The following is a 16,468-nucleotide window of genomic DNA, read 5'->3' as shown; positions in this document are numbered from 1 at the left end:
CTAATTATAATATACGAGAGGATGTGTATCTATTTTCATTCAATTTAAAGTTGATATCACAAAACTATTTTACTCTTTTGCTTTAGATTATTGTTCCGATTTTGAATCCGTTCATATAACATCGTTATAATTAATCATCATATATGAGGTATTATCTGTTTTGGAGTTTAAAACTTCTATTATGATTTTATTCTCGAGGAGTTATAAGGTTGGTCTAGTTGAAAGGACGGTGGAAGAGGTTGTGAGTTCAACTCCTTCGTTAATATTTGAATATAAATAAGATTGGTTTGAAGGATGGAAAAAATTGTAGGTTTAACTTTCCCAACTAAATAAATACTAACAATTAATATTTTGTCGATAAGAAAAATAATTGTAAAATCGTTTAACTTTTTAACATATTTTATAAAATTAAAATGAAGTATATCATGCAACCCCATGAGTCAAACAATATAGTTAGAGAGTATCTAACTCTATTTTAGATTTTAGGTTGTAAAAATTATTTTCACCGATATACTATATATATTTTGATTATATCTTTAAAATGAAATAGATTTTCTCATATATTTTCCACTATGATAAGATAGATATATAATATCTCTAAACAAATTATAATTCCCATAAATTAACTAGGTTGAAAAGGCAATTAAGGTTTATCCACCTTGAATCGGAAACAAAGAATGGTTGAAATGTGTATTAATTTTCTACGGCCACAATATTTGTGTTGGCAGATAATGGTGTAGTTAAATGTGAGTCACATATATGTATATATTGATCTGTTATAGGATAATATACATGTATAGTAATGTTACTATTTACCAATGGAGAATGTGGTTTAGTTTGCTTTATGCCTACCCCCACCTATTAGTATTTGTTTCGCACATGCTCATAGTGCTGCCCAATATTATATATGGTGGATTCCACCAACCTCAACCTAATTGCTTGTTGGAATCCAAACACGAAACCACCAACTTTAATTCCTTCGCGCCTCAACCATTTTTATGCTCCTTCCTTAATTATTACTTAATAACTATACTTCATTTTTCTTTATCTTCTAATCTATCCACATTTTTAGTTAAACACGAAAAGAGAGCTAAAATAATGGTTCTTATCCTTTATTTTTTGACGTGACTTCGTGTGAATTATTGAGTAATGTATTATTATCTTTTTTTTTGAAAAAATCAATTACTTCAAGTAAATCACGTCAAAAAATAAAGGATAAGAATAAAAAAATAAAAATCATAGTATATTTTCGTTAATTTCAAGCATTAGTTCCACCGGAATGAAAATGCCGCGGTCCGTTTGATAGTTTGCACAATATATATACTATTTAATTTCAGATATTTGTGATCCACTATTTCGAATGCAAGACTTTGTTATTGACATTCATCTATCAAATATACAATTTTATTATATTAGGTTTTTCTTTTTTTTCTTATACAAACAAAGTGAAAGATTTTTTTACCAGCGAAGAAAACTGTATAATAGGTAAAAGGAGTACTCTGCCAGGGTATATGACATCCTCAAGTTAAGTTATTTTATTTGTAACTTTTATAGTTAATTAAAAAAATTATCTTCTGTGAAAAGGTAACCTTCAAATAGAATGAAGTTGACTATTACAAGTAAAAAAAAAAAACAGAAAAACAAATAGACTTCAACTAGTTTATAGTACTTTTTATTAATTTGTGTAGCTCTATTTAGGTGTGGTAAATGAGTTTTTTTTTTAAGAAAAAAAAACACTACTACTAGAAGTAGTGTTTTTGAAATGCTTCCGGAAGTTGTATTTTTTAAAATGTTGGATTCTTGCTTTCACCCTTTTATATTTATTTATATATTTTATTCTTAAAAGATTTTTTTTACTACAACATGTTTTACTTTTTGTTATAAGATAATTTGTTTTACTTGCAATCCCTTAATAAATAAGATATTCATCTTATTAGAAAATAAGTTTATTGTTTTGTATAATGTTTTGCATATTGAAATTAGGTCACAAAGAGAGAGAAAGAGACTAATAAGTCCGAGTACCATTTTTTTCCTGTCTGTTGCGTAGGGTGATAAATACGTATGAACCTAAGATATTAAAAATATATAGGGTAATCTCTTTTATTATTCTAATTTATTTTGCTGTGTAAAAAGGACAACGTAACAAACCCCCGCATAATCACGAGATAATAATGTTACATATGTATTTAGAAACTAATTGTTATCCATTTTCTGAAACTATACAAAACATATTTCAAAATATTGATGTCTATTAATGGCAACATGATGAACACATTTGAATTTTTTGAGAGGTTACTCGTTGTAATTATACCTATATAAATTTAAATTTTTTTAAAGAATCCTTCCTTGTGATATGAAAAGAAAAACATTTTTTATATGTTTTAGTCACTTTTGTATATAAGATTATATGTCATTTTATATATGTTTGCTTTTTGTATTTACACTATTCTTGTTTATTTTGGTGTCTCAGTCTTTATAAAATTGTAAGAAATATTTTCATTTTAGTCCGTGTTACTTGAGAAATATTAGGCTTAGGTTTTAATCTTGATTAGTAATATCGCGGCATAATAAGAGTAAAGCTAAATAAATAAAAAAAAAACTTATAGAGAAAAGAGAAAAAATCAAAGGATCAAAACGAAAATAACTTGATATTATTCAAAGATAAATATTATTTAAGCAAACAAACATAAAGAAGAATTTTTTTTTTTTTCAAAAAAAAGTCATTTTCTTCAAAACATTGAAAGGAAACTTCATGCCACTTATAACATTTAAATTGGGACTAAATATTTATATGTGAACATTTTATTTTAGTAGAAATTAATTGTCAATATGTTTCAATTTTTTAAGACATTATTATATAAAAGCTGTCAATTATTCTTGATATTTAAGACAGTATTCAGAATAATTGACATTTAGAATGTTAACATTACATGAATAGAAGCTGTCAATTATTCTTAACATTTAGACTTAAGATATTATTAAATTATTTTAACACTAGGATACTGTTAACTCTTTTTTTTTTTTTTTTTTTGGCAAATACTTTTTTGACACAAAAGATACCATTTATCCACTTTTAGGAGTAATTTAGTCATTAAAAAGATAATTTTTGATATTTGTAAAGCAAAAAAGAGATCGAAGAATAAAATGATAAATATAAAATCAGTGTAAAAATTCTGTTAAGGGTTATCTCTAAGTATATAGAGAGCCCATAATAAAGAAACACTTAAATATTTATCTACATATTACTTATATTTTAGTCTTGTAGAATTAAAATAGGGTTATTTTGATGTGTTGAAAAAGTTGATGATATGAAGAGAGAAATGAATAGTAATGGGTTATTGTGTTTGTAATAATAGGGAGAAGTGTTAATTGAGAAGACAAGTTGAGGTGAAGAGGTATTCCATACGCAAATTGCATTGCATACGTGGGAGCCATAAATCAAGTGTTATTTGTTGTAATTGAAATCCAAGAAGGCCACCCACCAATTAGTTAGACCTCAATTAATCACTCTTTTTCATTGCTTAAAATAATTCAACATCAGATCCATCCACTATCATCATTCTACGCTATCTCTGTCACTCACTACTCCCCACGTCACTCCCACTAACTTTTCAATCATACATAACAAAAATGGATTTTTCCTATTATCAAACTTCTCATACCAACACAATAATTCTCAAATAATCTATAAACCATCAAACATAGCGTCTTAAATTACATCTTCAAATCTTCAACCTATGCTATTCGTCATTGCCAGATGTATGTGTTCAATTCAAATAAGAAATCGCACTTCAATGATTACGGATTATGACATGAACATATATGACTATGGATCGAGACCAGTAACTTATTTTCTATATTTTTTTACTTTATGCACATTCTCATAACCATAGGTGAAAACCTTAACCAGCTCATTTTTTTCACTTCTAAATCTTCCGCACATTATAGAATCCATTCTTACGTAACACCCCTCACAAAAACGTATCATTGATTTGCATGCGTCATGTCTAAGCACTATTTTTCCACTTTGTTACCATTCAAATCAAATGTTCCCACTAGTATAAACAAACACAAAGGGGTGATGAAGAGAGAGATATACAAAAAACATTTCCCTTACATATTTTTATTCTATTATACATATATAACATTATTCCGGAAATTGTACTCGGAATATGTTTCTTTTCTTTTCCCTAATGGATAAGGGAATCTGTGGGAATGAGAATTGAGGTGAGAGAGTTAGTGCCATGCACTACTGCGAAAACCGGTGCCTCTTAAAATTTTGCTTTTGGGGCCTATAAAAGGACCATTCAGCGTCCTAAAGTATGTCATCCACAAACTCACAAGTGAACCAAATAGCTCGTTGGTGAGTTTGTGAAAGAGTAGTGTGTGTGTGTGTGGGAAAATGGAAGACCAAAATGGTTCGGGTGGATTTGGCAAAAGGTTCCGCAAGGCTAAGCCTTACCTTGCTATGGTGTCCCTTCAGTTCGGTTACTCAGGAATGTATATCATCACCATGGTTTCTTTCAAACACGGCATGAGCCATTGGGTACTCTCAGTGTACCGTCACATAGTTGCCACTCTCATCATGGCCCCTTTTGCATTTTTTCTTGAAAGGTCTCTCTCCTCCTCAAATCTTTCTTCTCATTCTTTTGCTTCACTTTCATAACTTTGTTTCTATTCAACGTCGTTTTTAGACTAAGATTGCTCCAAAACAAACACACACATCCTATTCTGTAAAACTTGTCCATTTTCTCATTTCATTCATGTTAATAATCACAAACATACACCAAAGTTTATGAGAGCAAAAATAGATCCATGCGCAAAGCTTTCATTTTTATCACCCCTCTACCACACAACTAGCACGTACGAAAAGTAATGTTTCTTCCATTTTATGCCTTTTGTAGCTGTTTTAACCTTTTTCCTTAATTAACTTGCGACGATTCATGAGTTTTTGTTTGTTTTTTATGCTCCCTTTTTACAGAAAAATACGACCAAAGATGACTCTCCCTGTGTTCCTGAGGCTAGCGGTACTTGGCTTCGTTGAGTAAGGCTCTTCAACCTCTCAACACGTGTGTGTATATATATATATATACATATATTCGAAGTACTAAATATAGTACATTTTGTTTGTTTCTTCTAAGTCCCTTCATGGACCCAACTGAAAAATATTTGATGTACACATGCATGCATGGTTTTCTAGCTGTGTCTATGACACCTACACCCTTATCCTTAATATTAATTATCGCTAAATACTACCTATGAAAGACATCGTCTATATATATTCTTCCCTGTAGGGAAAAGCCCACCTATGATAGAAAAAATTATTCAACCCATTTTCATAAACATGGGTTTAAAATTTTCAATTAAAAAACTGTAAACATTAATTAATAAAAGTCCACCAAAATCACCTAATAATTTCAGTAAACACTGGTTACTTATGTTTTTCTTTATTTATAGCTCTAGTAGAGAACAAATTTGCAAGAAATTAAGGAAAATTAATTGCATAATAAAAAGTATCGCACATTAGATATGCGACAACTCGACAATGGTGCTCATTATGTGGGCCCATATTTCTAGTGGACACATCATACCTAAGGAAGCAATCCACCACAACATAATATAATATAAAATTCTTTACGAGACTCATTCAATGCAATTTTAACATTTATAACATTTGATTTATGAATAATAAGAAAAGAAAATGAATAGTTAGCTTTCCAATATGAAATGGTTTTTGAAAGTTTGATTTTTTTTTTCTATTAAGAGTTGAATTTCAACTAGATGTCTGTCTCTAAAGTTTAAGCAACTAAAATAGTTTAATCATGACTATGAATTTCCTTTCCTTATCTTAATCACTATGTAATGGAAAAGGATGTCCATGCCTCTAGTGTTACTCTTTGAAGAAAATCATTCACCTCTTCAACCATAGATATAATAACCTATAGGTTTAAATATATTTTTTTCATCTCACCAGTATAACCTGATGCAGGCATAAACACTGTCAATATATATATATATATATATATATATATATATATATATATATATATATATATATATATATATATATATATATATAACAAAAAGCAGAAAAAGAAAACTGAGATAGAATATGACAAATAGAGACACTCTTTTTTGGACAAAGAATCTACCATCTAGTCTAAGTACGAAATAGGCGCATCTTCTGTACTTTGAGATATGACTTTATTCATGGATTTGGTTACGATTTGATTTAAATTTTAATACTTCAACATTGTGATTAAGAAGTTATGGATTACATATTACATGGTACTTTTTATTTGTTATAAAAGAAATAGTATTCTTTATTTTCTTAGTGATAATTTATGATCTGATAACTGTGATGAAAACAGGCCAGTGCTTGATCAAAACTTGTACAACATGGGTATGAAGAACACCTCAACAACGTTTGCATCGGCCACAGTTAATGTTCTCCCAGCCATTACTTTTATAATGGCACTTATTTTCAGGTAACTAGATGCTTCAATCCTTTCACCATAATGTTAATGACAGCTCGCAAAAGTAAAAGCACACTCACACAAGGAAGAACTGAGTACTCTCTGGACAGTACACATATATATTCTTGACAGTTATATCATCACCCTTGATTTAACAATTTTTTGTTGGAACATTTCAAAAGGAAAGATGCCATTTTTGTCATTATTTTCTACTAAGAATATTTTGTTATCTAGTTTCTTCATTTAACAAAAAAATAGACAAAAAAGTACATGTTTTTAAAGTAAGAGACTGAAATATCTTATAAAGATAAGGTTAAGTTTCAGTATATAAATCTAGTTTTGTAGACTTAAAGCATAATAATTTTAATAATATAAACACAGTATATTCATTATTAATGGGTCAAAGTTAATTAGTGGAACAGCAAAGACAACATACAGGATATTTTCATTCCCTATACTACATTGATGGACAAGACCATGCATGGTATGGTATGGTATGGTATGGGGCCACCCGTTGACAAGTGCCATAACAAATGGGTCATACTCAATGACCCATTTAAGAATATCCATAATATATATTAATCAAAACTTTGATGTAATGCAATCCAACGCAATGTGTGTTTGGAAGTTGCGTTAAGCAAAGAACCAAGAATTTCAAGGGATGCATCATGCTTAATCATACTATATTATTCTTGCAATGTGGTAACAGGTTAGAGACGGTGAATTTGAGAAAACTACACAGCGTGGCCAAGGTAATTGGAACCGCAGTAACAGTAACAGGAGCCATGGTTATGACTTTGTACAAAGGCTCAGCCCTTCACTTCGTCAAGGGTCAAGCAACCCACCATGAAAGTGGCAGCACCACACAACCATCTGAACAAAACTGGGTGCTTGGCACAGTAATGCTCCTAGCAAGTTGTGGTGGTTGGGCTAGTTTCTTTATCTTGCAAGTATAACACTATCCTTGCACTTTCTTTTTCTTTCATTTATTAATTATTTTATGACCATTTAATAAATTCTTATTTTATTTGAATATGCTAGGCTCTAAGAAAATATATATAAAATGAAAATGTCCCTGTACTAATGATGTGACTTCTGATACTGTGTTTTGTGAATATTACAGTCTTTCACTTTGAAGATGTACCCCGCAGAGCTCTCAGTCACAGCTTGGATTTGCTTTTTGGGCATTTTTGAGGGTTCAATTGCAACCCTTATATTTGAACGTGACATGAGTGTTTGGTCCATAGGCATGGACTCAAGGCTCCTTGCTTGTGTTTATTCTGTGAGTACCTTTTCACACATTTTACTTTACAATAATCATTAACAATTAATAACCATTCTTTCAACCCTAATTGTTTAGTTTAATTGTTAATGGTTCATGTTTTGATAACTCACTAGGGTGTGGTGTGTTCTGGAATGGCATACTATGTACAAGGAGTTGTGACCAGAGAACGTGGACCTGTGTTTGTGACTTCTTTCAGTCCACTGTGTATGATTATCACTGCTGCATTGGGATCAATTGTCTTGGCTGAGCAAGTTTACATGGGAAGGTAAGAAAATATTCAATGTTGAATTTAACATATACAGTGTCTCTCTTTATTTCAAATACCAAAATTAAAGTGTGTTTTATTTGCAGTGTAATTGGAGCTATTATCATTGTGAGTGGACTTTATACAGTGGTATGGGGAAAAAGCAAAGACAATGTGAAGAAAAGCGAGGCAGAGAAAAGTGAAGGCCAAGAATTGCCAATTAAGGACAGTGCAGCATCAGGATCAGGAATTTTTGACAGCATTGAGATCAATGTTCCTTCTGGGCAAGGAAGGAATGTTCTTGCATCACCAAGAACATAGATAGGTCCCTTAGGACTACTACCATATAACAGATTTTCCTACTAATTAGTAATCTAGAGGGATTTTGTGCTGTGTTCAAATCTTTCACTCAGTGGCTGCTATAGTGGCTGCGTTTTGCTATGTACTTTTTTCTTGTTTTGCTTTGACCCTTTTTATGTTGCTAGAGCTTGAGTAAGAGTGAAATAACGCATTGATGCTTTTCTCTCTGTTTTTTTTTTTTTTTTTGTCCTTGAGGTCTTCTCTTTCTCTCGATTTTACTCTTTTGGTGTGTTTTATTTTTCTTTCGGATTTTTCCCACCATGTGTTGCATTGTTTTTATTTTTTATTACTTCTTTAATTTATTAAAGATAATTTACACTATGTTAAGGGATGAAAAAAGGTGAAAGGGAAGGAAAGAAGATGAGAATAAAGAGAAAAGAAAGTGAAATAATTATGTAAGTTATTTTGATTGAGTTAGAAGTGATAAATAAGAAGAAAACAAATCATATAAAATGACAGCTATTTTGCATAGAGAAAGTTTAGATGAAGGACAAATAAAGATATTTTTATTTGTTTTTTATAAACTTTTTTCTCTTTTCTTTTCTCGAAAGGGAAGGAAAGAATCACAAAGTTCTTATTACTTTTGTTTTATGTCTTACCAAACAAACAAAAAACTCCAATTCTTTATAATCTTTTCTTTTCATCATTTTTGTTTTTCTCCTTTTCAATAATAACAAATAAAGGGTGGACTCTCGTTAGCAAAGACAAAAATAAAAATAAATTGGATGAAAATCGTTTAAAGGTTAAAAACTAATTATAGAATTAATTCCTTTGTATAAAATATAGGATAACGTATTTATGATATCCAAATCATATAGAGACGGGGTAAGTTTATTTCATGACTAATAAAACAACATGATATATATCTATATCTTATAATATCTAACAATCACTAATGCAAAAATCATTTATTGTTATAATTTTTTATGTTGGTTATAATTCATATGCCATAATAAGTGACATGGTGACATTATTGTAAATATCATAAGACTTTATATGCTGATTACACTAGAACTAGTATAGAAAGTGGGCATGGTGGCAAATTTGAAATAAAGTAAAAGACTTTCTATGTTGGTTAAACCTAGAACCGGTATAGAAAGTGTGGGCGGTGACAAATTTGTAATAAAGTATAAGACTTTGTATTCAAGTAAAACCGACATCTAAAGTGATGTAGTGACACTTTTGTAATATAGGAGAAGACTTTCTATGTCGGTTTGTCCCTATAGTCGGCATAATATGTTTAATCTTTTCATACCCTCTTTTTGGTTGTCCTCAGCACTGCACCTTCCGTTCTTTGGTTCTCTTCTGCATTGCACCTTCCTCTAATTGGTTCTTCTCTTTCATTGTTGACTATGCACCTTCGTCATTGCTCATTTTCATTGAAGCCTCTGTTCCTCGTTGGTCGTTCCTCATTCTCATGTTGTTGTGGCATTTTCTCGTGTTCTGGTAGCATTTCCCTTCCTCCCATTCTCTCGCTCTCGTGTTGTGGTGGCTTGCTCGTCGTTGCTAAAAGTCGTTCTCCTCGTTTAGGGTTTTGGTGAAACATAGTCTAGGTCATCTTTGAGCCTTATTCTCTATTTTTCGTGTCTTGTTCTCTACCTACCCTTCATCAAATAAATATTATTTCCTACTTGTTAATATGTTTCATACAATCTATGCTACCCTTTTGAAAACCACCAATTTCACTCTAATTCTTTTCTTCAAATTTAGCCAATTCCATTGTAATTGGGTTGATTAAAATGAATGATTGAGTTTAATCTAATAGGATAGAAGTAAGGTAGTGACTTACAATCACATCATTGTGAGATCTATTTAATCTAAATTTGTTTGTGTTTATTTAGTTGAATAAGCGTGCCTTTGGTCAGGTGTTTGTTTAATACCCAGTGTTGGATGTTATGTAACATAGGATATGGTAGGCTTTGTGATGCCTTAAAGGGTATCTGACCTTGATCGAGGGAGGGAATATTTATTTTCCCATTTTAGTGTTGTAGAGGTTTTAAGATTTTTAGCAGACCAAATTAAAGAGGGTGAACAAATTGTGCATAGTAGGGCATTAGACTATCATAGTCTTTAAGTGAGTTTGGTTTTTCTTTCTTTTGGTAAGTGGGTAGTGTGAGGGTTAGGGTTTTTGGTTGTGATCGTTTTCGTTGAATCCAATGCTAGAGATTTTAGATTTTTGGTGGTCATCAAAATCACCAAATAATGCACATTGGTACAAGTCCTAATCAATATGGCTGTTTAGCAATGAGATATTAATCTCATAATATTTAATAATATCTAACATTATCTATAATATTTAATAACACCTAATAATATCTAATACCCCTCCTTAAGTTGGTTCATATAACGTATGTATGTTACAAATATAATCAATTCTAGATTCTCATAGACTTAGTAAAAATATCTACTAATTAATCATTTGGGTTAACAACCTCGATCTTGGTGCCTTCAAATATATATATATATATATATATATATATATATATATATATATATATATATATATATATATATATATATATATATATATATATATATATATATATATATATATATATTCAAATAAAATGACAATCAATTTTAATGTGTTTGATCTTTTCATAAAATATGGGATATGAGTTAATATGAAAAGTAGTCTGATTGTCACATATAAGTTTGATTTGAGTGACATCTTCAAATTACAATTCTTTAAGTAATTATTTAAGCTAAATAATTCATAACGGGTTGAGATCATAACTCTATATTCTGCTTCTGTACTAGATCTAGCTACAACATTTTATTTCTTACTCTTCCAAGAGATAATATTATCACCAATGAAGATACAATATTTGAAAGTAGATCTTCTATCAAAAGGAGATCTTCTCCAATCAACATCTGAGTTGTAGACAACTTTCGTGTGGTTATTGTGACCACGAAACAAACATTTTTCAGGAAATCCTTTAATGTTCTTTAATATACAAATGATTGCATTCCAGTGTTGAAGGTATCAAAAATTGACACACTTAAAAAGGATGCTAAAGTGAGGATATCAAAAGGAATGAAATGATGTAAGTAAAAGAAGGATGTATGGGACATGACTAAAGAGAAATTGAGGTACATGGTTCTTCATCTTTGTTAAGAAGGAGGAAAGTGTCACTGTTGTTTGTTTATTTATCATTTTCTTATAAACACAAATAATGCAGATATGATAATGAATGTTTTGAAAATAACAATGTCGGTATCCCTAATTTCGAGCACCTTGTCGATAATATGGAAGATGATTATGAAGGTGATTTGGAACCCTCCCCCGAACTAATGAGATTAGTGGAGCAAGAATCTAGGGAAATAAAACTCCACCAAGAAGATGTGGAAGTGCTTAACCTAAGTGAGGGGGATGAGAAGAAAGAAGTGAAAATTGGCACTAGTATGAAGAAAGAAGTGAAAGAAGAATTGTGTGCCTTGCTAAAGGAGTTTAGGGATGTGTTCACTTGGTCGTACAATGATATACTTGGTTTAGATACTGATATAGTGCAACATAAGCTTCCACTCAAGTCGGAATGTCCTCTAGTCAGACAAAAGCTAAGAAGGATGAAACCAGAAATGACATTAAAGATCAAAGAGGAAGTGCAAAAGCAATTTGACGCTGGATTTTTAGCTGTGGCAAAAGACCCTCAGTGGGTGGCAAATATTGTACCAGTGCCCGAAAAGGATGGTAAAGTTCGGATGTGCGTTGACTATCGAGATTTGAACCATGCGACTCCAAAAGGCAACTTCCCGTTACCGCACATCGACACATTAGTGGATAATACAGCCAGGTTCTCACTATTTTTGTTTATGGATGGCTTCTCGGGATATAATCAGATTAAGATCGCACCTGAAGATGTGGAAAAGACCACATTTATCACGTTGTGGGGAACATTTTGCTATAAGGTGATGTCTTTCGGGCTTAAAAATGTTGAGGCAACCTATTAAAGGGCCATGGTAGCACTTTTTCATGATATGACGCACAAAGAAATCGAGGTTTATGTAGATGACATGATCGCCAAGTCTGAGTCAGAAGAAGAACAAATCCTCAACCTAAGGAAATTGTTTGAGAGATTAAGGAAGTTTAAACTTAAACTAAACCCGACTAAATGCACATTCAGTGTGAAATCTGGAAAGTTGTTGGGTTTTGTTGTCAGTCAAAAGGGGATAGAAGTCGATCTCGACAAGATGCGTGCGATAATCGAAATGCCTGCTCCCAGTACGGAAAAGGAGGTGTGGGGTTTCTTAGGCAGTCTGAACTACATTGCTAAGTTCATCTCCCAATTAACCGCCACATGTGAACCAATATTCAAGCTATTGCGTAAAAATCAGGTCGTTGAGTGGAATGAAGACTGTCAGACTGCTTTTGACAAAATCAAAGAATATCTACAAGATCCTCCAATGTTACGCCCACCTAAACCGGGGAAGCCGCTCATTTTGTATTTGACTGTATTCGACGAGTCAATGGGTTGTGTGTTGGGTCAACATGATGAAACCTGAAAAAGAGAGCATGCCATATACTACCTGAGTAAGAAGTTCACAGAATGTGAACAACGGTATTCGTTTTTAGAGCGAACATGTTGCGCATTGGCATGGGCTGCTCATCGTCTAAGACAATACATGTTGAGTCATTCTATCTGGTTGATATCCAAGACTGACCATATCAAGTATATTTTTGAAAAACCTGCTCTCATCGGAAGGATAGCCCGGTGGTAGATGTTGTTATCAGAATACGACATTGTGTATGTCACTCAGAAATCCATCAAGGGTAGTGCTTTGGCTGAATATCTGGCCCAACAACCTGTTAACGATTACCAGTTGATGCAACCCGAATTTCTCGATGAGGACATCATGGCCTTGTTTAAAGATGATCAAGAAGATCAGAACATAAAGACATGGACATTATTATTCGATTGAGCTTCTAACGTCATGGGACATGGTATAGGGGCAATACTAATATCTCCAGAAAATCAATACATTTCGATGACGGCAAAGTTGTGTTTTAATTGCATGAACAATATCACTAAATATAAAGCATGCGCTATGGGCATCAAAGCCGCAATTGAGTCAAAGGCAAAAATTTTGAATGTGTATGGAGATTTAGTGTTGGTTATCCATCAAATAAGGGGAGAATGGGAGACTAGGGATCAGAAGTTGATTCCCTACAGAGCTTATATCATGGAATTGGTGGAGTATTTTGATTTCATTGGATTCCACCACATTCTGCGAGAGGATAACCAATTGGCAGATGCCTTAGCCACCTTATCATCGATGTTCAAGATTAATCAGGATGGGGTATTGCCGATGATCCAAATGAAGAGCCACGAAGAGTCAGCATATTGTCATCTCATCGAGGAAGAGTTAGATGGTAAGTCGTGGTATTTTGATATTAAACACTATCTAAAAACCAGAGAATACCCCTAAGAAGCATATGAGAATGATAAAAGGACACTACGAAGGTTGACTGCAAATTTTATCCTAAGCGGGGATGTGTTGTACAAGAGAAATCATGATATGGTTCTCCTTCGATGCATGGATGCAAAGGAGGCCGAGTCAATATTGGAGGAAGTTCATGAAGGTACTTTCGGTACACACAAGAATGGACACTCGATGGCTAAAAAGATCTTGAGAGTTGGTTACTTTTGGTGGACTATGGAGAATGATTGTTGCACACACGTGAGAAAGTGCGAGAAATGTTAGAAGTATGCAGATAATATCAATATGGCGCCTATTACTTTAAACGTAATGTCTACCCCATGGCCGTTTTCAATGTGGGGGATAGATTTCATCGGAGCCATAGAGCCAAAAGCCTCAAACGGACATTGCTTCATACGAGTTACAATTGATTATTTCACTAAATGGGTGGAAGCTGCTTCATACGCCAGTATGACTAGGAAAGTTGTGACTAAATTCATAAAAAGAGAGTGGATTTGTAGGTACGGATTGCCTAGCAAGATAATCACTGATAATGCCACCAATTTGAACAATCAAATGATGGTTGAATTGTGTGAAGGATTTAAAATTCAACATCATAATTCTTCTCCCAATCTTCCGAAGATTAATGGGGCAGTCGAGACTGCTAATAAGAATATCAAGAAAATTGTACAGAAAATGGTGGTCACGTATAAAAACTGGCACGAGATGCTTCCCTTTTCTTTGCATGGGTATCGCACCTCGGAACGAACATCAACTGGGGCAACACCTTATTCTCTGGTGTACGGAATGGAGGCAGTCCTACCCTTCGAAGTAGAAATCTCATCCCTACGAGTGTTAATGGAGATCCAATTGGAAGAGGCAAAATGGGTTCAGGCCCGATTTGACCAGCTTAATCTCATTGAGGAAAAAAGGCTAGCAACGGTGTGTCATGGACAGTTATACCAAAGAAGGATGAAAAAAGCATTCGACAAGAGAGTGCGCCCTAGAGAGTTCCATGAAGGCAAGCTAGTCTTGAAAAAGATCTTACCTATACAAAAGTATCATAGGGGCAAGTGGACTCCAAATTATGGAGGCCCGTATGTGGTGAAGAAAGCATTTTCTGGTGGGGCGCTAATTCTCACAAGGATGGATGGAGAGGAGTTACCATTACCAATCAATTCTGATGCGGTCAAAATATTTTACGCAGGATGATTCCTTGATAGAAGGTGCTACTAGGGGATATTGACATTGTCTCCAAATTTTGTTGTATTCTGCTCTGTTTTTCATTCAATAAACATCATTTGGTTTTCTCCATAAATTTAAAGCAATAGATGTCACGCTGAATTCGTAAAGAGAATAATAAACAAAAAAGAAAGGAATAAAAGTATATGCATACCAACGTGGCATCATAGGTACATTCACTAAGAGCGGACTCACTTTTGGAGGGTGTCGTGGAAAAAATTAATAAATAAAAAGGAAAAAAAACAAAAGCTTTCTATAAATTTTATCCATGCATCCATGCATTTATGCATCCTCACCACATTACATCATTTGCCTAAAGATTGAATATCACCAATGCTAAGCATTTAAGCAATGTTTACTAACACATCAAAATCGCACTTCGGGTTCTTCTTTCAGATATAGACCTTCTCCAATGAAATGGTCATTAATTCTTTTTTTACATCAAGACCCTTTCCAATGGAATGGTCATTGATTTTTTTGCCACATCAAGACCCTCTAAAATGGAATGGTCATTTATTTCTTTCTTCACATCAAGGCCCTCTCCAATGGAATGGTCATTTATTTCTTTCTTCACATCAAGGCCCTCTCTAATGGAATGGTCATTGATTTCTTTGTTACAGCAAGACCCTCTCCAATGGAATGGTCATTTATTTCCTTCTTCACATCAAGGCCCTCTCCAATGGAATGGTCATTTATTTCTTTCTTCACATCAAAGCCCTCTCCAATGGAATTGTTATTCATTTTTTTGCCACATCAAGACCCTCTAAAATGGAATGGTCATTGATTTCTTTCTTCACATCAAGGCCCTCTCCAATGGAATGTTCATTGATTTCTTTGTTACAACAAGACCCTCTCCAATGGAATGGTCATTCAATTCTTTGTTAGAATAAAACCCTCTCCAATGGAATGGTCATTTATTTCGGTCTTCACATCAAGGCCCTCTCCAATGAAATGGTCATTGATTTCTTTGTTACAACAAGACCCTCTCCAATGGAATGGTCATTTATTTCCTTCTTCACATCAAGACCCTCTCCAATGGAATGGTCATTGATTTCTTTGTTACAGCAAGACCCTCTCCAATTGAATGGTAATTTATTTCTTTCTTCACATCAAGGCCCTCTCCAACGGAATGTTCATTGATTTCTTTATTACAGCAAGACCCTCTCCAATGGAATGGTCATTTATTTCTTTTTTCACATCAAGGCCCTCTCTAATGGAATGGTCATTGATATCTTTGTTATAGTAAGACCCTCTCCAATGGAATGGTCATTTATTTCTTTCTTCACATGAAGGCCCTCTCCAATGGAATGGTCATTGATTTCTTTGTTACAATAAGACCCTCTCTAATGGAATGGTCATTGATTTCTTTGTTACAACAAGACTCTCTCCAATGGAATGGTCATTGATTGCTTTGTTACAGCAAGACCCTCTCCAATGGAATGG

At 33.2% G+C, this 16,468-nt stretch overlaps 1 protein-coding gene across 1 annotated transcript; it reads left to right on the top strand.

Moving 5' to 3' along the window:
- The first annotated feature begins 4,308 nt into the window (after positions 1-4,308).
- On the top strand, positions 4,309-8,532 carry LOC114194772 (WAT1-related protein At4g08300-like). Its single transcript, XM_028085172.2, has 7 exons — positions 4,309-4,614; positions 4,982-5,044; positions 6,372-6,488; positions 7,186-7,426; positions 7,600-7,758; positions 7,875-8,026; positions 8,113-8,532. Exons 1-7 carry the CDS (start codon positions 4,403-4,405, stop codon positions 8,324-8,326), a joined length of 1,158 nt encoding a protein of 385 aa, XP_027940973.1. The 5' UTR covers positions 4,309-4,402; the 3' UTR covers positions 8,327-8,532.
- Positions 8,533-16,468: the final 7,936 nt, after the last annotated feature.

The sequence above is a fragment of the Vigna unguiculata genome, chromosome 8 (assembly GCF_037176805.1).
Source record: "Vigna unguiculata cultivar grain cowpea cultivar isolate G323 ecotype 2 chromosome 8, ASM3717680v1, whole genome shotgun sequence".
Lineage (NCBI taxonomy): Eukaryota > Viridiplantae > Streptophyta > Magnoliopsida > Fabales > Fabaceae > Vigna > Vigna unguiculata.
Note: the sequence above shows the minus strand (reverse complement) of the source record. Positions and strands in the feature narration are given on the sequence as shown.

What these genes read in the sequence shown, in the direction of transcription:
- LOC114194772 (XM_028085172.2), top strand. Translation starts at nt 4,403, where the DNA reads ATGGAAGACCAAAATGGTTCGGGTGGATTTGGCAAAAGGTTCCGCAAG. An exon ending in TTTGCATTTTTTCTTGAAAG is followed by an intron (nt 4,615 to 4,981) that starts GTCTCTCTCCTC and finishes CCCTTTTTACAG; the next exon opens with AAAAATACGACCAAAGATGA. An exon ending in GCGGTACTTGGCTTCGTTGA is followed by an intron (nt 5,045 to 6,371) that starts GTAAGGCTCTTC and finishes TGATGAAAACAG; the next exon opens with GCCAGTGCTTGATCAAAACT.